Source organism: Labeo rohita, chromosome 18, assembly GCF_022985175.1.
Source record: "Labeo rohita strain BAU-BD-2019 chromosome 18, IGBB_LRoh.1.0, whole genome shotgun sequence".
Taxonomy (NCBI): domain Eukaryota; kingdom Metazoa; phylum Chordata; class Actinopteri; order Cypriniformes; family Cyprinidae; genus Labeo; species Labeo rohita.
This window is the reverse complement of record NC_066886.1, coordinates 20,507,126-20,530,332: the sequence shown is the minus strand read 5'-3', so window position 1 is coordinate 20,530,332 and position 23,207 is coordinate 20,507,126. Positions and strand designations below refer to the sequence as shown.

Sequence of the window (23,207 nt, the reverse complement as noted above, 5' to 3'; positions counted from 1 at the left end):
TATATATATATGACTATACATAGATACAGAGAAACTAAGTCAAGTATTCTTACATTAAAGAATACACATTTGAGATGAAACTTAAATGCAAATAATTTAAAATGGATTACACTCATTTAATAAGAGGATAGTTAAGGGAATCAAACATAGACGCCTTAATTTTCCAAGTATGGGCACTTGGCACCGCCTGCTCTGTAAAAGTAACACCCCCACGACCTTCATCATAAATTAGTGAGAAGAACGAGTGGGTCAGAAAATGAGAGAGATGTGGACCACTCCAATCATCTGCCTGTATCTTTCCTTTAACTTTATTTCTGGAGCTTCGATCCTCAGATCAGGTACCTGTCAACTCCAGGGACGCTTCAGGTTGAATGGAATGTACCAGGCTGGAGATGTCATACTCGGAGGCCTGTTTGAGGTTCACTTCCTCACAGTGTTTCCAGAGCTGAGTTTCAGAACAGAGCCGGAGCCACCATACTGTGAGCAGTGAGTCTGGAGTAGATAAGTGCAGCTATACAAGGATATACAAGCTATACAGTGCTTATTTTTTGTATTACCTTTTCAGAACTGTTAATTATCAAAATTTCTTCTACGTTTTCTTAGATTTGACATGGCAAGTTTTCAGCAGGCACAAACCATGGTTTTTGCTATAGATGAGATTAATAAGAATCCAAACCTGCTACCTAACATCACTCTTGGTTACCATCTTTATGACAACTGTGTGATGCTAGGAATGGCATTCCGGGCTGCCTTATCTCTGGTTGGTGGAACAGAGGAGTCCTTCTCTAACCTCAGTTGCACTGGCCCTCCTCCAGTGATTGGGATTGTGGGGGACTCAAATTCGACACCTTCTATTGCGATTTCCAGTGTTCTGGGGCTATTTCGAGTACCTATAGTAAGATGAAATAAAACTACTAATACATTGTATTCACATGTTCTGTACTTTTCACTACTTGTTTCTGTATACTAATTTTTATTAGAATCTTTCTTGTCCTTAAAATGATATGTTTGTATCTAAATAATATTCCTGCAGCCCTGTCTTTCTTTTTCTTGCCCTTTGTCTCTTATCTTGCTTTTGCCTTATTAGGTTAGCTACTTTGCCACCTGTTCCTGTCTGAGTAACAGAAAAAAATACCCCTCTTTCTTCAGAACTATCCCCAGTGATGCTTTCCAAGTGAGGGCAATGATTAAGATTTTAAGACATTTTGGATGGACCTGGGTTGGTCTTGTCTACAGTGATGATGACTATGGCAACCATGCTGCTTACTCCTTCCTCCAGGATGTGCAGGTGTTTGGAGGGTGTGTTGCCTTTTCTGAAATCTTGCCTCTAGATAACAACCGCAGAGATATTCAGCGTACAGTGGAAGTGATACAAGCCTCTACAGCAAGAGTGGTAGTGGTGTTCTCCACTTCAACATATGTGTTGCCTTTGATGGATGAAGTAGTGTTGCAGAATGTAACAGACAGACAGTGGATTGCAAGTGAAGCCTGGGCTACTTCACCAGTATTTCACACTCAGCGTCTTTTGCCCTTCCTGGGGGGCACACTGGGCATTGCCATTAGGCGTGGAGAGATCCAAGGGCTTCATGAATTTCTGCTACACCTCCGTCCTAGCAATGATCAAAGAAACAATATGGTGAGAATCTTCTGGGAGAACATGTTTAACTGCAGGTTCAACATTGGAGGAAGAGGGGAAAAAATCTGTTCAGGGCAAGAGGATCTGAGCAGCACAGACACATCATACACTGATGTGTCAGAGCTAAGGGCCTCATATAATGTGTATAAAACAGTTTATGCCCTGGCACATGCACTTCATGACCTGATGCAGTGTGAGGAGGGGAGAGGACCATTCAGTGGGAACAGCTGTGCAGATATAACCAACCTACAGCCCTGGCAAGTAAGGCTCAAATATATAGTGCAGATTTAAGTCACATTAAAAAAAAAAAAAGAACTAGACACAAAATTAAAATAAAATGAATAACACCTGTCTTGTCTACAAACTGTACAGCTGGTTCACTACCTACAGAAAGTGAACTTCACCACAGGCTTTGGGGATCATGTGTCATTTGATGAGAATGGAGATGCTCTGGCCATCTATGATGTGATGAACTGGCAGCCGAGTTCTGATGGGTCGATCATTGTCCGAACAGTTGGTGTGGTAAATGAAGGGGCGGCAACAGAAAAGGTGCTTACACTGGATGAGGATGCATTATACTGGAACTTTGAGACAAAAAAAGTAATTAACATTACATCATCATCTTTTTTCCATATATATAGTCTAAATACTAGTCAAAGCTAAGAATAAATGAATGGAATCATGTTAATCAAATTAATTATCATGTAAAATAGATGACAAAAACATGACAGATGATGTCTCTTTCAGCCCCCACGGTCTGTGTGCAGTGAGAGCTGCCCCCCAGGAACCAGACGTGCCAGGAGGAAGGGCCTTCCTGTCTGTTGCTTTGATTGCCTGCCATGTGCAGATGGAGAAATTTCTAATACAACCGGTGATGAGATTCTAGAGATTCTAGAGATTTTTCTATTCTTTTTCTTTTCGTATTATTCAAAAATTTGAAATTTTTTTTTTTTTTTTTTTTTTTTTTTGTCACAGATGCTAATGAGTGTACAATATGTCCAGACGATTTCTGGTCCAATCCAGATAAGGATCGATGTGTTCCTAAAGAAGAAGAGTTTCTATCCTATGAGGATCCTCTGGGCATCTCTCTGACCTCTGCTTCCCTGCTTGGCACCTGCATCTGTGCTCTTGTGATGATCATCTTTGCTCATCACCGTAACACTCCCATAGTACGCGCCAACAATTCGGAGCTTAGCTTCCTATTGCTGTTGTCACTCAAACTGTGTTTTTTGTGTGTGCTGCTGTTCATTGGCCGGCCGCAACTGTGGACATGTCAGTTAAGACATGCTGTGTTTGGTATAAGCTTTGTCCTGTGCGTTTCCAGCATCCTGGTCAAGACTATGGTGGTAATAGCTGTGTTCAAGTCATCTCGACCAGAGGGTAAAGGTGCAATGAAATGGTTTGGGACAGCCCAGCAAAGAGGCACAGTTTTGGTCCTAACAGCCCTCCAGGTGGCAATATGCATAGTATGGCTATCCAATGCTTCTCCAACACCCCATAAAAATAACCAGTATGCCAGCTCCAAAATAGTCTATGAATGTGCTGTTGGCTCAGTGGCTGGATTCGCAGTGCTTCTGGGCTATATTGGCTTTCTGGCAGCAGTAAGTTTTCTGTTAGCTTTCTTGGCAAGGAATCTTCCAGATCATTTTAACGAAGCAAAGTTCATTACCTTTAGCATGTTGATCTTCTGCGCTGTGTGGATTGCATTTGTTCCAGCATATGTAAGCTCACCAGGGAAGTATGCAGTAGCTGTGGAGATATTTGCCATCCTAGCTTCCAGCTTTGGACTACTGGTAGCCATATTTGCCCCAAAGTGCTATATAATCCTTTTACATCCAGAGAAAAACACTAAAAAAGCCATCATGGGAAGAGAAACACAAAAGAAATAGTTTTCCTAGTTTGCTGTTGTATTATTATTCTGTTAATAAACTCACAGTACATGGGTTTAGTTGTACTCACTGAGTGGAGAAGTCTGGCATTAGTGACCAGAAAGAGGTCTGCTTTTTTATAGAAAGATTGGGACAAATAAAATGGCAAAAATTAAAAATATGATGAGAGGCAGTCAAATCAGAACTACTGTTAATTGACTACGAAATGGGGCACCAGATAAAAAGACAAGTAACATAACAGTAATGATCTATGAAGCACTGTTTACACAGAAGACACTTTTAGGCCAAGCAGCTGTCTGTTGGTCGACACAACAAATCTTTGTGACCAAACTGAACCCCTTGTGAAATCTGCATACATACATTCAGAGAGAAAGAGGGGGAGTCAGGATCAAATAATCTTATTAATAAGAATATAAATTATGAAGTGTTAGTAAATGTCTTTTTAATTGAAAATTATGCTTGATTTAATGTGTAATTTTTTGTAATATAAAAAATGTGTAATTTCCAAAGCTTGTAAAAAAAAAAAAAAAGTTACAAAAAAAATGACCACTGTCATTTTGCACTTATGATATCAAGCCAGAGTCTGCACAGTAGTGACTGAGAGGTGAAGCAGCAGTATTAACGTTTCCCTCTGACTCCCGCAGTTTCAACTGCAATGCACAATCATGACACCTCACCCTGTTTTTATAGCATTAAATAAATAAAACCATTAGACAACAGCTGCAAGCAGCATTTATCGGGGTTCACGCGCTTTAAGCCTTTAAGCACATGCATAAAAAGCAGTTGTGTTTTATTTAGCAGGCATGTAAGCACTCAGATCATAAATGGACAAGATTAGTTACAGTCAGTACAGGTAGTTAACTGGAAAATCCATGGTATTTAAAGCTTTTTAAGAAAAATTTGCTTGCTTATGTATGTGCTTACCTATTTTCGTGAAGTTCTGAGTTTTCGTTTTGGAGTTATATGCTTGACCACGCCCCTTTTCTTAAATGACACTATTCTAGCTACCCAAAGTTTTGTTTTGACACAGTCACAGCACCAATCTCCAATTTTCAAGGTAAATGGAACACGGGACATATAGCAGTCAACATTTGAAGTGAATCAAAACCTTTCTTCAAAGTTGTCCTAAAATCAAAACAATATCCATTCTTGTCTTAGGACAACTTTGGATGATTTTTTTTTTATTCACTTCAAATGTTGACTACTGTACACACATAAGGGGTCCTTAATGTACAGGGAAAAGACAAAAAGCAAATTGCTTGAAAGATTTGGCACAGCTAAATCTAGAAATGAAATGCATTCTCTGAAGAACTTGGAGTGATAAAAGGTATGAAGGAAGAGCTGAAAACTCCATTCTGCGGTTGAACTGCAGTGAACTACAGTGTGGGGAACCGTGACCTGCTGGCCATTAAGGATTCGAGAAGTGGTGACTGAACGCATGTTCCCCAAGCTCTTTGGAATGGTATGGAACCATTTCTGGTGTCCTTCTCTAGCCTAGTGGTCTCCTGTTGTCATTTTAGTGAACTGGATGAATTGAGAGGGGGGAAAAAAAGTTAGAATGGTGAACTGGATGAACCAGTTGACCAAACTGAACTGTGTTGATTAAGACTAGTTTATTCACTTTATATGCTTTAGACATGTAAAACATTTGCATTTCACATTGTTATTGGGTGCTTTATTTGTGTTTGATACGTCATTGCATGATTACGTAGAACAAACTAGTGAATTAGTTATTTGAACTACAGTAGTTAATTTAAACGAACTGTCTGAAAGAATTAATCAGACATTCCCATTTGTCTGAAGCTATGGATTACAGGTAATAGTGAGATAAATAATGCTCTTGCACAGAACATTCATTTTGCTTCATAATACCTCAATATATCATCAGGAACCACGGTAAAAATACTCTTTACTCTTCTGCTGAAGAAGAAAAAAATCACCTACATCTTTGATGGCCTGAGGGTGAGTAAATTAGCACTATCACTTTAACAACATAATGATAAAGGGATGGGAAGGTGACGTTCTGATTTCAAGGGATGCCTATTTGGCACCACCTGTTCTTTGAAAGCAACACCCCCCCCCCCACCACCACCTTCATCATAAAGCAGTGAGTAAAGTGGGTGAGTGAGTCAGGAACAGAGAGATGTGGATCTCCCTAAATATCTGCTTGTATCTGTCCCTTAACTATATCTCTGCAGCTTCAATTCTCAGACCAGATACTTGTCAGCTTCAGGGACACTTCAGACTGAACGGAGTGTACCAGGATGGAGATATTATACTTGGAGGCCTGTTTGAGGTTCACTTATTCACGGTGTTCCCAGAGCTGAGCTTCAGAACAGAGCCAGATCCACCATACTGTGAAAAGTAGGTATTTATAAAAAAAAAAAAAAAAAGTATTTATAGACATCTGTATATTTCGCCAAGTGTGCACCATAGGAATATGAGGGCTTTAGAGTGACATGTAATCTCAAATGTATTTGCAGTGTAATAATGCTTTCTGTCTTTTAGTTATTATTGCTTTTGTATCTCTTAATATCAACATTTATCTTGTTTTTCCTTAGATTTAACATGGAAAGCTTCCAGCATGCACAGACCATGGCTTTTGCTATAGATGAGATCAATAAGAATCCAAACTTGCTGCCTAACATCACTCTTGGTTACCATCTTTATGACAACTGTGTGATGCTAGGAATGGCCTTCCGGGCTGCCATATCCTTGGCTAGCGGAACAGAGCAGTCCTTCTCCAATCTAAACTGCAGTGGTCCTCCTCCAGTCATTGGGATTGTGGGGGATCCAAGTTCAACTCCATCCATTGCAATTTCCAGTGTTCTGGGGTTGTTTCGTGTACCTATAGTAAGACTAGATGAAAAAAATATGAATACCCTATAAGGAATTTTTTTTTTCAATTTCTCTGTCTTATCCCTTTTCTTCTCTCTCCTCTTTTTTCCTCTAATTAGATAAGTCACTACGCCACCTGCTCCTGTTTAAGTGACAAAACAAAGTACCCCTCTTTTTTCAGAACAATCCCCAGTGATGCCTTCCAAGTGCGGGCTATGATTCAGATTTTGAGGCATTTTGGATGGACATGGGTTGGTCTCCTCTACAGTGATGACGACTATGGAATCTATGCTTCTTTGTCCTTCAAGCAGGAAATCCAGTTGTTTGGAGGTTGTGTTGCTTTTTTCTGAAATCCTGCCCAATGATAACAATCCCAGAAATATTCAACATATAATGGAAGTGATTCAGTCCTCTACAGCTAGAGTGGTGGTTGTTTTTTCAACTTTACCCTACCTGCTGCCTTTGATGGATGAGGTGGTTTTGCAAAACCTGACAGGCAGACAGTGGATTGCCAGTGAAGCTTGGGCCACTGCACCCGTTTTTCAGACTCCACATTTCCTGCCCTTGCTAAGGGGCACACTGGGCATCGCCATCAGGCGTGGAGAGATCCAGGGACTTCATGAGTTTCTGTTACATCTCCATCCCAGCAATGATTCGAAAAATAATATGTTGAGGATCTTCTGGGAGAACATGTTTGTGTGCAGTTTTCAAACCAAGATAGATGGAGAACAAATTAAAAAGCTGTGTACAGGAAATGAGGATCTGAGCGCCACAGACACACCATACACTGATGTTTCAGGGTTGAGAGCAGCTTATAATGTGTATAAGGCAGTTTATGCCCTGGCACATGCACTTCATGACCTGATGCAGTGTGAGGAGGGGAGAGGACCATTTAGTGAGAACAGCTGTGCCGACATAATCAACCTGAAACCGTGGCAGGTAAGACCCACAGGTATAATGCAGATTCTCTCCAGGCATATAGAAGAGCTAAATGTGGGAAAACAAAATGTGTGTTCTATAATAGTTCTAATTTCAGATACAAATGTAACACATAATCCATCTACAAACTCTACAGCTGGTCCACTATCTAAAGAAAGTGAAATTCACCACAGGCTTTGGGGATCAAGTGTCTTTTGATAAGAATGGAGATGCTTTGGCCATCTATGATGTGTTGAACTGGCACCCTAGCTCTGATGGATTAGTAAAGGTCCAAGAGGTCGGTGTAGTTAATGAAGGTTCGGCAGGGATGGTGCTCACACTGGATGAGGATGCAATATACTGGAACTTTGAGCCTAAAAAAGTAACATTGCATTTTAATGTAATCCTTTTTGCAGATATAAAGTCTAACTATTAATTAAAGACTTAAATTAATGGAAAGGCGAAACTTGTCATTAAGCAGAGATTAAAACAAATGACTGATAACAGATGGTGTTTCTTTCAGCCCCCACGATCTGTGTGCAGTGAGAGCTGTCCCCCAGGCACCAGACAAGCCACAAGAAAGGGCCTTCCTGTCTGCTGTTTTGACTGCCTGCCATGTGGAGATGGAGAGATTTCTAATACAACAGGTGAGATGATTATTGTTGGCAAAATATGACTGAAACTGAATATAATAATTTGAATATAATTTGAAAGTAATTTCCTCTTAAATTCTCACATATTCACAGATGCCATTGAGTGCACAATGTGTCCAGATGACTTCTGGTCCAATCCAAATAAGGATCAGTGTGTCCCCAAAGTTGTTGAGTTTCTGTCCTATGAGGAACCTCTGGGCATTTCTCTGACCACTGCTTCCCTGCTTGGCACCTGCTTCTGTGCTGTTGTAATGGTCATCTTCTGTTATCACCACAACACTCCAATTGTACGTGCAAACAATTCAGAGCTTAGTTTCCTGCTGCTGTTGTCACTCAAAATGTGTTTCCTGTGTGTTTTGTTGTTCATTGGCCAGCCACAGTTGTGGACATGTCAGTTAAGACATGCTGTATTTGGCATAAGCTTTGTCCTGTGTGTGTCCAGCATCCTGGTCAAGACTATGGTGGTAATAGCTGTGTTCAAGTCATCTCGACCAGAGGGCAAAGGAGCAATGAAATGGTTTGGAGCAGTTCAACAAAGATGCACAGTTCTGGTCCTAACAGCACTTCAAGTTGTGATATGTGCAATCTGGCTATCAACTGCCTCTCCAGCACCACATAAAAACAACCAGTATATCCGCTCTAAAATAGTATATGAATGTGCTATTGGCTCAGTGGCTGGTTTTTCTATGTTGCTGGGATATATTGGCATATTGGCAGCAGTGAGCTTCCTTTTAGCCTTTCTAGTGAGAAACCTTCCAGATAATTTTAATGAAGCAAAGTTCATCACTTTCAGCATGTTGATTTTCTGTGCTGTGTGGATCACCTTTGTTCCAGCATATGTGAGCTCTCCAGGGAAATATGCAGTGGCTGTGGAGATTTTTGCTATTCTAGCCTCTAGTTTTGGACTATTGGTGGCCATATTTGCCCCGAAGTGCTACATCATCCTTTTTCACCCAGAGAGAAACACTAAAAAAGCCATCATGGGAAGAGAAAAACAAAATAAATAGATTTACATCACTGTGGTGCAAAAACTGTAAAGTCCAATATTGTTGAGCCAATGTGGTCCAAATGGAGACTCAGCCATGTTCAGGAAACATTCATGACTAGCTAGCTAGTTCTACAACAATGTATCATAATATGGTGGTTAAGCAGCGAGTTGCATTTGTGGTGTTCCAAGTCAAAAATGAATTGCCTACAAAAAGAAATTGCTTATAAATCTCCTGTCATGATATATTATTACCAAATCTTGGGTTCTATCTTTTTGTCAACTTGTTTTCTTTCAATTAGCACAAGTTTTTGTTTAGTCTTTGAACTGATTGATCATAGACCCCACTGATTTGAGCTTATGCACCTCAGGTATTTTTTGTTTTTGTTTTTGTTTTTTTAACTTCCCACTCAACAACAGAAGTGCATAAGACCACTCAGTTCCAAAACTTCAACATCACTTTTGTACCTGCAATTTATGTTGGAACAAGGTTGATATTTCAACAGAAAATAAATGACAGTGTCATTGAAATTACATGTTGTGGGGCCCTAAGCAAGATCATGAATATTGGCTCCACTGGTGTAAAAACTGTCATAGCAATTTGACAGTGAAAACAAAGTACACAGAATAACAAATTCAACATTTAAGCATATAAATATGTATTAAGTGTAACACATTCACCATACACATGTAAAAATAGTTAAACAAATTAACAAAAAAAAGGAAGTACCATAAATAAATATACATAAAATAATTTATACATAAAAACTATCTAAAATAAACAAGCATAAACAAAATATCCATACAAATATGCATAAATGCATATAACACTTGAAATGCTTGTTTTTAAGACACAAAAATTATTGCATTAGATGTTTGATTATGGGTTGAATCCGAATTTGGAAAGATGGGGAAGACCTTTTTTTAGCAGAGAGGATGAGTGGGGTAGATAATTATTCAGGCCTGATCCTCAAACAAAATCAAGAGCACCCTCAGCTGAAGTTGTAATAATAGCATTTCACTGCAGTGTGTATTTGGGTTTAAGCTTTGGATAGAGTGTTTTTGCTGCATTGAGCAATGTAGCCATTGATTCCAGCGAATCCACTCACTGCTTTTGTACAGTGTTGTGTTCTGCACACTCGCAAATTATGGAAAGGAAAGGAAAGGGAAGGAAAGGAAAGGAAAGGAAAGGAAAGGAAAGGAAAGGAAAGGAAAGGAAAGGAAAGGAAAGGAAAGGAAAGGAAAGGAAAGGACGTGTGGCCAAGTATGGTGACCTGATACTCATTCGTGGTATTGAAGGTGGAAGACAGCACTGATCATACCCCCACCGACAATCCCTGCCAGACCTGATGCTCAAACCCACAACCTTTGGGTTACAAGTGCATTAGGTCATAACTGCCCTGATTATCTCATCATAACATAATATAAACATGATCTTTATTTCATTCACTGAGCAGTGTAGTGAAATTCATTGTTTATAATGTAACATTGTGAAACTGCAAGTGACAACTTTATAGTGATTATAAAGAAATGCTCTTTGCACCACAGCAATGAAAGGCACAAAACATTATAGTTAGATTTATATATGATATTAAGATTAGAGCACCCACACTAATTTCAGAAGCAACCTCAGTGATTTGATTCTGAAACCGGTCCTGTAATTATCCAATGTAACATGCTGAATGTTGCTCAGTTGTCCCTCATATGTGACACAAGGCTGTCTGTGATCATGTCATGCATCACTGCATTCATTAAAACAAATACTACAGCTGTAAATATGTACAGCAGTCAGAACATACCTTCCATTTTTGGCTCCCGAAAAATAACGTTTGGATGTTCCTACCACAACTTCACTTTAATCTTTCTATCATTCTTTCATTTTAAATTAATTTAAAATTGCACTGATGTGTCACAAGACTTCATGCTGTTATGAGAGACTATTCAAGGCAATATCCAGCGAATTTCATATTACCATTAGAATATAGATCAGATTAGATTAGATTAGATTAGATCAGAATAGAATATTGGGAACTTTATTTTAGACAGCAACTTGTCTGATATGCAAAATGCTTAATAAGCAAGTGAACAGTAAAGGGTTAGTTCACCTAAAAATTTAAATTTCCTCATTAATTACTCACCGTCATGTCGTTCCAAATGTCGTTCCGTAAGACCTTCATTCATCTTCGGAACACAAATGAACACATTTTTTGTTGAAATAGGAGCTTTACCTGCATAGACAGCAATGCAACTACCACATTCAGGGCCCAGAAAGGTAGTAAGGACATTGTTAAAATAGTTAATGTGACATCAGCGGTTCAACCTTAATTTTAGTTACTAAGTATTTTTTGTGCGCAAAGAAAACAAAAATAACAACTTTATTTAACAAATTCTTTTCTTCTGTGTCCGTCTTTGACACTCGTTCATGAGAGTATTTAAATCATTTGAAAGTTAATTAACATGTTAGCTGAATAAAACACTTGCTATTAATTAAAAATACAACAAATGGCAAACAATGTTTAGCCTATTGTTTTTATACTAGTAGACATCATGAACAATGCGCATGGTAATCATTTAGTTTGATTTGTTAATTTTGGCAGTATATTTTTGCATTAGGGTAGGTTTCTAGTATTATTGTTCTGCAAAAGTCAAATGCAAGACTGACATCTAGAGGACATTCTGAAAGTGAGGGGGGGACACTTTAAAGACATTGACAAGTAGATATAATGACTGTTTTGTTTAAATCCTTTAGCCTGTTAATCTAAATGTCTAACTTTAAAAAAACAGTCTCTTAGCTCCAAGATTCTTAGCTCAGAATCTCTCTCTCTTTTTTTGAAACACCTAAAAAATTTACATTTTGTGAATATAGATTAGAAAAGGAAATGATCAAGAGATGGAAAGGTGACATCATGACTTCCAGAGATGCCCATTTAGCACCTCCTGCTCTTTTAAGCAACACCCCAAACAAATGTCATCATAAATTAGTCAGCAGAATGGGTAAGTTGGTCAGAAAGAGAGAGATGTGGATCACTCTAAACATCTGCCTGTATCTGTCTTTTAACTGCATCTCTGCAGCTTCAATCCTCAGATCAGGTACATGTCAGCTGCAGGGACGCTTCAAGTTAAATGGAATGTACCAGGATGGAGATGTTATGCTTGGAGGCCTGTTTGAGGTTCATTTTTTCACAGTGTTCCCAGAGCTGAGCTTCAGAACTGCGCCAGAACCACCATACTGTGAAAAGTGAGTCTGGAGCCAGAATGACTTCATAGCTACAAAAGAAGAAAGAGAAAAAAAATATTATCAAGTGTCTACCATAGGAGGGATTCATGATTGTTGATCTCAGACATGTTTGGAATGTTTTAATGCTTATTTTGTATTTACTTATCTCATGTTATAAACACTGCTTTATAAAAACATGTTATTTCCCTTAGATTTGATATGGAAAGCTTCCAGCAGGCACAGACCATGGTTTTTGCTATAGATGAGATCAATAAGAATCCAAAACTACTGCCTAACATCACTCTTGGTTACCATCTTTATGACAACTGTGTGATGCTAGGAATGGCCTTCCGGGCTGCCATATCCCTAGTTAGTGGAACAGAAGAGTACTTCTCCAACCTCAACTGCACTGGCCCTCCTCCAGTGATTGGGATTGTGGGGGATCCTGGTTCAACTCCATCCATTGCGATTTCTAGTGTTCTGGGGCTGTTTCGAGTACCTATAGTAAGATGGGATGAAAAAAGTAAAAATGTGCTACATGCATATTTTTTGTACTTTTTAAATTACTTTTATGTTCTTTTTTGTTATATATATTCCAAATCAGTTACTTCCAGAATTTTCTTTCTCATCAGCATGAGTATGTAGATTATAATTCTCTGTCTCATGCCTTTCCTCTCTACATCTTTCCTAATTAGGTTAGTCACTACGCCACCTGCTCCTGTTTGAGTGACAGGAAAAAGTACCCTTCTTTCTTCAGAACAATCCCCAGTGATGCCTTCCAGGTGCGGGCTATGGTTCAGATCTTGAGGCATTTTGGATGGACCTGGGTTGGTCTCCTATACAGTGATGATGACTACGGCATCTATGCTTCTTTGTCCTTCAAGCAGGAAATGCAGCTGTTTGGAGGCTGTGTTGCTTTTTCTGAAATCCTGCCCCATGATAACAACCCAAAAGACATTCAGCGTATAATAGGAGTGATTCAGGCCTCTACAGCTAGAGTGGTAGTTGTTTTTTCTACTTCATCCTATTTGATGACTTTGATGGATGAGGTGGTATTGCAAAACCTGACAGGTAGACAGTGGATTGCAAGTGAAGCTTGGGCCACTTCACCTGTGTTTCATACTCCACGTTTCCTGCCCTTCTTGGGGGGTACACTGGGCATTGCTATCAGACGCGGAGAGATCCAGGGACTTCAAAAATATCTGCTACGTCTTTGTCCCAGCAATGATCCCAAAAATAATATGTTGAGTATTTTTTGGGAGAATATGTTCAGGTGCAGTTTTAAAACTGGGGGTACAGCAATAAATGGCGAGCCAATGAAAAAGTTGTGTACAGGAAAGGAGGATCTGAGTACCACAAACACACCATACACTGATGTTTCAGGGTTGAGAGCAGCTTATAATGTCTATAAGGCAGTTTATGCCCTGGCACATGCACTTCATGACCTGATACAGTGTGAAGAAGGGAGAGGACCATTTAATAAGAACAGCTGTGCTGACATAATCAACCTGAAACCCTGGCAGGTAAGACCCACAGGTATAGTGCAGATTCTCTCCAGGCATATAAAAGAGCTGAATGTGGAAAAGCAAAATATGTGCTCTACATCGATTCATAGTCGTCATTCATCTTAATTAAATTGGTATTTTCACAATTACATTATTGCTATTTTAGTCATTGAACAAGATATAGTTATATGTAATAACATTTGAAAGCCTAACTTTTACACTATTAAGAAACAGTTATTCACACACTCCTTTTTTTTTTCTCTCTCTTTTGTCTAAAAACTGTACAGCTGGTTCACTACCTACAGAAAGTGAACTTCACCACAGGTTTTGGGGATCATGTGTCATTTGATAAGAATGGAGATGCTCTGGCCATCTATGATGTGTTGAACTGGCAGCCAAACTCTGACGGATCAATACGGATCTACTCAGTTGGTGTAGTAAATGAAGGGGCAGGAAATGGGAAGGTGCTTACACTGAATGAAGATGCATTATACTGGAACTTTCCGTTGAAAAAAGTAATTATTTTCAGTAATTTCTGATTATATATATATATATATATATATATATAATTAAAGACATTACATTCATTCTTATATATCTTACATACTATTGAACAATGCCCCATTAAACTTCCAAATGCCCTATTAAACTGCTACAGTAAATTAAGCTTTCACTCTGTTATAAATATAATATTAAAAATAACAACATATACTGTCCTCTGACAGCCCCCACGGTCTGTGTGCAGTGAGAGCTGCCCCCCAGGCACCAGACAAGCCATGAGGAAGGGTCTTCCTGTCTGCTGTTTTGACTGCCTGCCATGCAGAGATGGAGAGATTTCTAATACAACAGGTGAAGAGATTGTTGTTGGGACAATTAGACTGAAGCTGAATATAATTTAAACATAATTTCATAACTTTTTGCTTTCATTTTTGACTTTCTTTATACCCTTTTTTTTTTTTTTTGTTGTTTTTTTTTTTTTTTTTTTTTTTTTTTTTACTCACAGATGCAATTGAGTGTATGGTATGTCCAGATGAATTCTGGTCTAATCCAGATAAGAATCAGTGTGTCCCCAAAGAAGTTGAGTTTCTATCCTACGAGGATCCTCTGGGCATCTCTCTCACCACTGCATCTCTGCTTGGCACCTGCATCTGCGGTCTTGTGATGGTCATCTTTGCTCATCACCGTAATACTCCCATAGTACGAGCAAACAATTCAGAGCTCAGCTTCCTGCTGCTGTTGTCACTTAAACTGTGTTTCCTGTGTGTGCTGCTATTCATTGGCAGGCCACAGTTGTGGACGTGTCAGTTGAGACATGCTGTGTTTGGCATAAGCTTTGTTCTCTGCGTCTCCAGCATCCTGGTCAAGACTATGGTGGTAATAGCTGTGTTCAAGTCATCTCGACCAGAGGGCAAAGGAGCAATGAAATGGTTTGGAGCAGCTCAACAAAGATGCACAGTCCTGGTCTTAACAGCACTTCAAGTTGTGATATGTGCAGTCTGGCTATCAACTGCCTCTCCAACACCACATAAAAACAACCAGTATACTCGCTCTAAAATAGTATATGAATGTGCTATTGGCTCAGTGGCTGGTTTTTCTATGCTACTGGGTTACATTGGCCTGTTGGCAGCAGTAAGCTTCCTGTTAGCCTTCCTGGCAAGAAATCTTCCAGATAATTTTAATGAAGCAAAATTTATTACTTTTAGCATGTTGATCTTCTGTGCTGTGTGGATTGCATTTGTTCCAGCATATGTGAGCTCACCGGGGAAATATGCAGTGGCTGTGGAGATATTTGCCATTTTAGCTTCTAGTTTTGGATTACTGGTGGCCATATTTGCCCCAAAGTGCTACATCATCCTTTTACATCCAGAGAAGAACACTAAAAAAGCCATCATGGGAAGAGAAACACAAAAGAAATAGGTTTACATTATTGTGATGTAAATTTTTTAACTCATCACTTTGGGGTTTACTGTTGTAAACAAAGTAAAATGTAAATGCTTCCTTTTAAATTTACACTGTGTATGTTTGTATGTATATATTATGTTATGTATGTATATTTTATACAGTTGCATTCTTTACACTTGTATCATTGTAAAATTGTAACATTTAAAGCTACAGTCCATAACTTTTTTTGGTTAAAATTGATCCGAAATTAATTTTTGGGCAAGTACATAACCAGCCAATCTCCTTGCCCTAGCCCGATTCACAACGGTAAGCTTATAATAATGTTTTCTAATTTGAGTGGTAATTTTACGGGAAACATAAGCATGTCACCGTTCGTCTTTGTGTCATTACGTCACATTTGTAAACAAAAAGCGTCCCAGCTAGTGGGCTATATCGCATGTGAAGATGCTGCAGGTGGCAGATTATTAATAGCCTTTTCTCACAGCGTCTGGAATAATTAAATTTATCATTTTCATGGTGGATTGTAATTCAGAAAGGACAATACGACAATAATTTGTGACAAGTTGTATTATCAGGTAATGCTAATACACACTAAATACACATAGTCATGCAGTGCTGATGTTAACATTAACATTTTGAGAATGTATAACAATGATAAAAATTTGCATGGTTTGATGTGATATGAGCTAAGCGATTGTTAGATTTATTCATCATTGGTAGCACGATGCATTGTAATGCTTTTTTTCCTAAATTGGTCAGAACAAAAGTGGCAGACATGTTACTTACTTGTTGAGATGACATTTTCCTGTGAAAATTGTTTATGTGTGTCATAGTTCCAAGACATCTGTGATTCCAGTGAACATCCACACCCATGCGGTGACTGACAGTCACACATACTCCTCAAAACATTAGATTAATCCGCATTGAGGAGCCATGTCGATGCACAACCCATGCAAAGAAGATAATTCCACAAATAACTGCAATTGCAGGTTTTAAACAGAGATGGCAACTAAAAGGCTAAACTTGCAGACCGCAGCTTTAAGTTTACAATTTGAACTGTTCATAATCTGAGACTTTTTTATTAAAATATATACAATGTATACATATACATTTCCAGGATTATAAAAATCAGCTTGATTTCACTTGATTTAATAAATGATTGATCAGAAAAGACCCTTTCAAAACAGCATGATTGACTTTTTTTCTCAACATTTAAAAATTCAACATTCTTCCTATGAGAAATGCTTTAAACTATGATAGTCATGTCAACATTAAATACATTTATTCATTCATTCATTCTGGCCAAAATGACATCATAATCAGCTCTCAACAATTTAACAGGGATTGAGACATTTACTATTTCATGTGGTCATGGGACAGAAACCATTGCAATAGAGAAGGGGTGTGCAACTCTGGCCTGTTGAGGTCCACCGTCCTCCCAAGACTGGTGGTACCAAGTCCAGTGGTCTCAGCACTTCCAAGTCCAGTGGTTCCAGAGGTTTTTCCCCTGTCTTTGGTGCTTCCAAACATGCCAACCAAGGGCTGTGTTTTAGACTCCTTCGAGTTCCCTGTCCTGACCAGGAGGATCATCCCTGATTTCCCAGAACTTTCTGTCATGTCCAAAAGGGCCATCCCAGACTACCTAAGAGCTGTCTCAGACTCCTTTGAGTTCCCTATCATGGCCAGGAGGGTCATCCCTGATTTATCAGGGCTTCCTGTCATGTCCAGGAGGGCCGTCCCAGACTTCCTTGACCTCCTAAGAGCTGTCCCTGATTTCCCTCGTCATAGTCAGGAGGGCAGTCAGGAGGGCAGTCCTCTTCCACCCTATGCGCCTGGCCCTCCATCTCTTCTCCTAGTCCACCTCTGCTCTAATGAATGAATGCATGAATGAATGAATAAACGGATGACTGGGGAGTTAATTTAACATGATAGCTGACCAACACACTAATTCCTTCTGATTCTTCATGCCTCTGTACTTGAAAGCATCACCATGGTACATGCTATGCTGTATCACTGCCACCCCAGTATGTTTTATTGCTCAGAAAAAGTCACATGCATGACTGACATCTAGAGGACATTCTGAAAATAAAAGTAAATAAATAAATACATTAATTACCTGAATATTGAAAACACAAAAAAAGTAGATGTAGTTGATCACTGGTACAAGCACTTTTTTTCTCTGCTCAGCATTTTTAAAGTCTTTAGACATTCAACAGCAGTTTACTGTGCATGCATAAAATGTCCTTTATTTCATTGATACTGTTGTCTGTGTTGGGAAGGATGGGAGAGTGACGTCCTGCTTTCCAGGGATGCCCACTTGGCATCACCTGCTCTTTTAAAGCAACACCCCACACAAATTTCATCATAAATTAGTTAGAGTGGCTAAGTGGATCAGTGGAAAGAGAAAGAGAGATGTGGATCACTCTGTATATTTTTCTATACCTGTCATTTAATGGTATCTCTGCGGATTCAATCCTCAAATCAGGTACATGCCAGCTCCAGGGACGCTTTAAGTTGAATGGAATGTACCAGGATGGAGATTTTATACTTGGAGGCCTATTTCATGTTCACTTTTTCACAGTGTTTCCAGAACTGAGCTTCAGAACAGAGCCAGAACCACCATACTGTGAAAAGTGAGTCTGATTTGGGGCCACAATAATTTAAAATAATAATAATAATAATAATAATAATAATAATAATAATAATAATAAAGACTAAAAATGTATATATATATATATATATATATATATATATATATATATATACTCCCTCCTATTGTAGAGTTAAATGTACTGTGTGATACATATATATCACACAGTACATTTAACTCTACAATAGGAGGGAGTAATCTCGAATATATTGTCTGTGTACCAATGCTTGTATTTATTAATTGTTTAATTATTAATATCTTATTACCACACGCCAGCATTTATATTGTTTTTAATGTATTTTTTTTTTTATTCTTTTTTTTTTCTCTAGATTTAATATAGAAATCTTCCAGCAGGCACAGACCATGGCTTTTGCAGTAAATGAGATCAATAAGAATCCAAACCTGCTCCCTAACATCACTCTTGGATACCATCTTTATGACAACTGTGTGAGACTAGGAATAGCATTCCGGGCTGCCATATCCCTGGCTAGTGGGACAGAGGAGTTCTTCTCCAACCTAAACTGCACTGGCCCTCCTCCAGTCATTGGGATTGTGGGGGACCCAAGTTCAACTCCTTCCATTGCAATTTCCAATATTCTGGGGCTGTTTCGAGTACCTATAGTAAGACTGGATGAAAACAAGAAAAAAAAAAAGAAAAAGAAAATGCACTATGTGCATATTTTTGCACTTACATGTTATTTTTGTGTGTGTGTGTGTGTGTGTGTGTGTATAGTAGTACTTTTTTTTTCTTTAAAATTTGAAAAAAGTACTGGTGATTATCACTCTATTTCTCTGCCTCATGTCTTTATTTTTCTCTCTATCTTCCCTAATTAATTAGGTTAGTCACTACGCCACCTGCTCCTGTTTGAGTGACAGGAAAAAGTACCCCTCTTTCTTCAGAACAATCCCCAGTGATGCCTTCCAGGTGCGCGCTATGGTTCAGATCTTGAGGCATTTTGGATGGACCTGGGTTGGTCTCATCTACAGTGATGATGATTATGGCATCTATGCTGCTCAGTTATTTCAGCAGGAAATGCAACTGTTTGGGCATTGTGTTGCTTTTTCCGAAATCCTTCCCCATGATAACAACCACAGAGACATTCAACATATAACACGAGTGATTCAGGCCTCAACAGCTAGAGTGGTGGTTGTTTTTTCTACTTCATCATTTCTGATACCTTTGATGGAGGAGGTGGTGTTGCAAAACATGACAGGCAGACAGTGGATTGCAAGTGAAGCTTGGACCACCTCTCCTGTATACCACACTCCACGTTTCCTACCCATCCTGGGAGGCACACTGGGCATTGCTATCAGACGTGGGGAGATTGAGGGTCTTCGTGAGTTTCTTCTACGTCTCCGTCCCAGTAGTGATAAAAAAAACAATATAGTGACAATTTTCTGGGAAAACATGTTCGAGTGTAGTTTTGAAAATGGGAGTAGAGCGATAGATGGAGAGCAAGTGAAAAAGGTGTGTGCAGGACAGGAGGATCTAAGCAACACTGAAACACCATACACTGATGTTTCAGGGTTGAGAGCAGCTTATAATGTCTATAAGGCAGTTTATGCCCTAGCACATGCACTTCATGACCTGATGCAGTGTGAAGAGGGGAGAGGACCATTCAATGGAAACAGCTGTGCTGATAAAACCAACCTGAAACCCTGGCAGGTAAGACAGCAGTTTAGTGCAAATTCTCTCCAGGCATATAGAAGAACTGAAGGTGTAAAAGCAAAATATGTACTCTATATTATTTCAAATTTCAGATAAACATTTAACACTTGTCTTGTCTACCAACTGTACAGCTGGTTCACTACCTCCAAAAAGTGAACTTCACTACAGGCTATGGGGATCAGGTGTCATTTGATAAGAATGGAGATGCTCTTGCAATCTATGATGTGCTGAACTGGCAGCCGAGCTCTGATGGATCGATAATGATTCACCCGGTTGGTGTAGTAAATAAAGGGGCAGCAACGGAGATGGTGCTCACACTGGATGAGGATGCAATACACTGGAACTTTGAGACCAAAAATGTAAAAAACAGTAAATATTAATGTCAGTGTTTATGCAGATATATAGTGTATATAGTGTATATAGTAGTCAAAGTTATAGTAGTATAGTAGTAGTAGTTTAGTTTGTTGTTTTGTAAAAGAGATGAAAAATATAATACATGAAAAAGAAAAGAAAAAAAAAACAGATGATGTCTCTTTCAGCCCCCAAGGTCTGTGTGCAGTGAGAGCTGCCCCCCCAGGCACCAGACAAGCCAGGAGGAAGGGCCTTCCTGCCTGCTGTTTTGACTGCCTGCCATGTGGAGATGGAGAAATTTCTAATACTACAAGTGAGGAAATTATTGTTGGCAAAAATTTAACATAATTTGAAAGTAATTTCACCTTCAGTTTGCACCTTCTCTCTTTTTATTACTCACAGATGCTATTGAGTGCACAGTCTGTGCAGATGAGTTCTGGTCTAATTCAGATAAGGATCAGTGTGTCCCCAAAGAAGTTGAGTTTCTGTCCTATGAAGATCCTTTAGGCATTTCCTTGACCACTGCCTCTCTGCTTGGCGCCTGCATCTGTGCTCTTGTTTTGGTCATCTTCGCTTATCACCGTAACACTCCCATAGTTCGTGCCAACAATTCAGAGCTCAGCTTCCTGCTGCTGTTGTCACTCAAACTGTGTTTCCTGTGTGTGCTGCTGTTCATTGGCCGGCCACAGTTATGGACGTGTCAATTAAGACATGCTGTGTTTGGCATAAGCTTTGTCCTGTGCATCTCCAGCATCCTGGTCAAGACTATGGTGGTAATAGCTGTGTTCAAGTCATCTCGACCAGAGGGCAAAGGAGCGATGAAATGGTTTGGAGCAGCTCAACAAAGATGCACAGTTTTGGTCCTAACAGCCCTCCAAGTTGTTATATGTGCAGTCTGGCTATCAACTGCCTCTCCAATACCCCATAAAAACCACCAGTATACTCGCTCTAAAATAGTATATGAATGTGCTATAGGCTCAGTGGCTGGTTTTTCTATGCTGCTGGGATACATTGGATTATTGGCGGCAGTAAGCTTTCTGTTAGCCTTCCTGGCAAGAAATCTTCCAGATAATTTTAATGAAGCAAAGTTCATCACTTTTAGTATGTTGATCTTCTGTGCTGTGTGGATTGCCTTTGTCCCAGCATATGTGAGCTCACCAGGGAAATATGCAGTGGCTGTAGAGATATTTGCTATTTTAGCTTCTAGTTTTGGATTACTGGTGGCCATATTTGCCCCAAAGTGCTACATCATCCTTTTACATCCAGAGAGAAACACTAAAAATGCCATTATGGGAAGGGAAACACAAAAGAAATAGTTTTACATTATTACAGTGTAAAATTATGAACTTTTGACTAATCATCAATTAATTCACTGGTTAATCAGTGGACTTTGTTCAATTATTAAGCATTTGCAGTCTTTTAAAATATTGAATTATACTGTACATATTCTACATGAATTGCATAAAGTGTTGTATAAATCAATATGACTTGATGTGACTTTACTGGAGTGCCGATAACAGAGTTGGTGCAAACATATCCACATCGCTATAATCAGACACTTTCTTAACTGCTGTTTTCTCATCGCGGTCATGTTTGTTGGGTTTTTATTTTCTTATTGAGAAGAAAGCACATATACAGAGCTGGGCAGATTACTTACAACATCTGTTACTTACAATTGTAGTTAATAATGTAATCCATTACAATACGCATTTCAGGTAATATAATCCGACTACTTTTTGATTACTTTTAGACTTATTTTGACCTAACTTGTTTTCATATTGTTTTAAATAGGATAATTTTGTCGCATATTTAAAAATACAAAGAGTAAGAAAATATATTCCATTCGTTGTAGTAACAACATGAAGTGCAGTAAACATTAAATTAAGGTTTTCCAGACTGGGGTTCGTGAAAAGTACTGCAGGGGGTTCGCGAGTTAAAAAAAAAAAAAAAAAAAAAGCTAAAAATAAATGAAATCATAAAACTGTAAACTCTTAAACAATATAAAACACTTGACTAACTGTCATGGTGTGGGAAGGAGCAAGGCACAAGAGTATCCAAAAGAAGAAGTCTTTATTATAATCCACAAAACGAGTAAATTTTCTTGGGGAAATTTAAAGGTCCATAGGCCAAGAATAGTTCAGGAGGAGCGGGCTCTGGAGGGCGCTCTGGAGGGCTGGACGGGACCAGCGGAGACGTAAGAGACATAGGCTTGAGTGATTTTAGCGGAACCAGAAACATGGCAGTTAATTCATTAATTAATTAATAGGGAGTTAATTTAACACAACCGCTGACCAATGCAAATTCTTTGACTTTTAGGCGGTTTATAGCACAAACCATGTTCAAGGGATAGTTCAAAATGAAAATTAGCACATTATTTACTCACCCTTCAGGCATCCCAGGTGTATATGTCTTCCTTCTTTCAGATGAATCTGATCTGAGTTATATTAAAAATAATTTTGCCACATAATTTCCCCGCTGATTTTGCATCGCGATTCGCTCTGAACAGCTGGAAGACGGCAATTGCCTTCATTCAGCCACGTTTCAGTGAAACAAAGTGCAGCAGAGTTTAAAAAGTCCTTATATATGCGGGAGAGCAGAAGAAGTTTGTTTTGTTGGGTTCGGAGATTTGCTGATGGATACTAGACAGTGCCATTCTAAAGCCGCACTGTCTGAGCTTGACGAGCGCATGTTTCCCATGTTTGCGTGTCTTAAAACACTTGAACAGCACCACCAACTACAATGTCCAGCAAAACATCGAAGTTAAAAACCAATCATTTGTAGTCTTGTCTAAAACCATAATGGCGTTCTCGGGTGCATTCTTTCAATCGCACAGTGCACTGCAAAAACTAGTGTACAACAGAAAGGTGGCTGGAAAGGATACAGCTGCGGTCGGAAAGTAACAATAAATTAAATTAAATAAAACAAATTAGATTGTTTTGTTAACATCTACACCTACCCCAACCCTAAACCTATCCTTTACAATAATGCAAATAC

At 39.0% G+C, this 23,207-nt stretch overlaps 4 protein-coding genes across 4 annotated transcripts; all 4 read left to right on the top strand.

Moving 5' to 3' along the window:
• The first annotated feature begins 265 nt into the window (after positions 1–265).
• On the top strand, positions 266–3,534 carry LOC127180946 (extracellular calcium-sensing receptor-like). The gene is made up of 6 exons (XM_051135353.1): positions 266–486; positions 604–895; positions 1,088–1,897; positions 2,009–2,236; positions 2,384–2,507; positions 2,612–3,534. The coding sequence occupies exons 1-6, from the start codon at positions 266–268 to the stop codon at positions 3,523–3,525; spliced, it is 2,589 nt and encodes an 862-aa protein (XP_050991310.1). The 3' UTR covers positions 3,526–3,534.
• Positions 3,535–5,668: 2,134 nt separating this feature from the next.
• On the top strand, positions 5,669–8,941 carry LOC127180950 (extracellular calcium-sensing receptor-like). Its single transcript, XM_051135357.1, is given in 7 exon segments — positions 5,669–5,889; positions 6,087–6,378; positions 6,483–6,704; positions 6,706–7,302; positions 7,439–7,663; positions 7,805–7,928; positions 8,028–8,941. Coding segments are annotated over 7 exon segments (2,595 nt in total).
• Positions 8,942–11,936: 2,995 nt separating this feature from the next.
• LOC127180952 (extracellular calcium-sensing receptor-like) lies at positions 11,937–15,558 on the top strand. Its single transcript, XM_051135359.1, has 6 exons — positions 11,937–12,157; positions 12,349–12,640; positions 12,832–13,659; positions 13,929–14,156; positions 14,367–14,490; positions 14,645–15,558. Exons 1-6 carry the CDS (start codon positions 11,937–11,939, stop codon positions 15,556–15,558), a joined length of 2,607 nt encoding a protein of 868 aa, XP_050991316.1.
• Positions 15,559–17,955: 2,397 nt separating this feature from the next.
• LOC127180949 (extracellular calcium-sensing receptor-like) lies at positions 17,956–21,529 on the top strand. Its single transcript, XM_051135356.1, is given in 7 exon segments — positions 17,956–18,176; positions 18,523–18,814; positions 19,032–19,859; positions 19,994–20,221; positions 20,402–20,431; positions 20,433–20,526; positions 20,616–21,529. Coding segments are annotated over 7 exon segments (2,607 nt in total).
• The last annotated feature ends 1,678 nt before the right edge of the window (positions 21,530–23,207 follow it).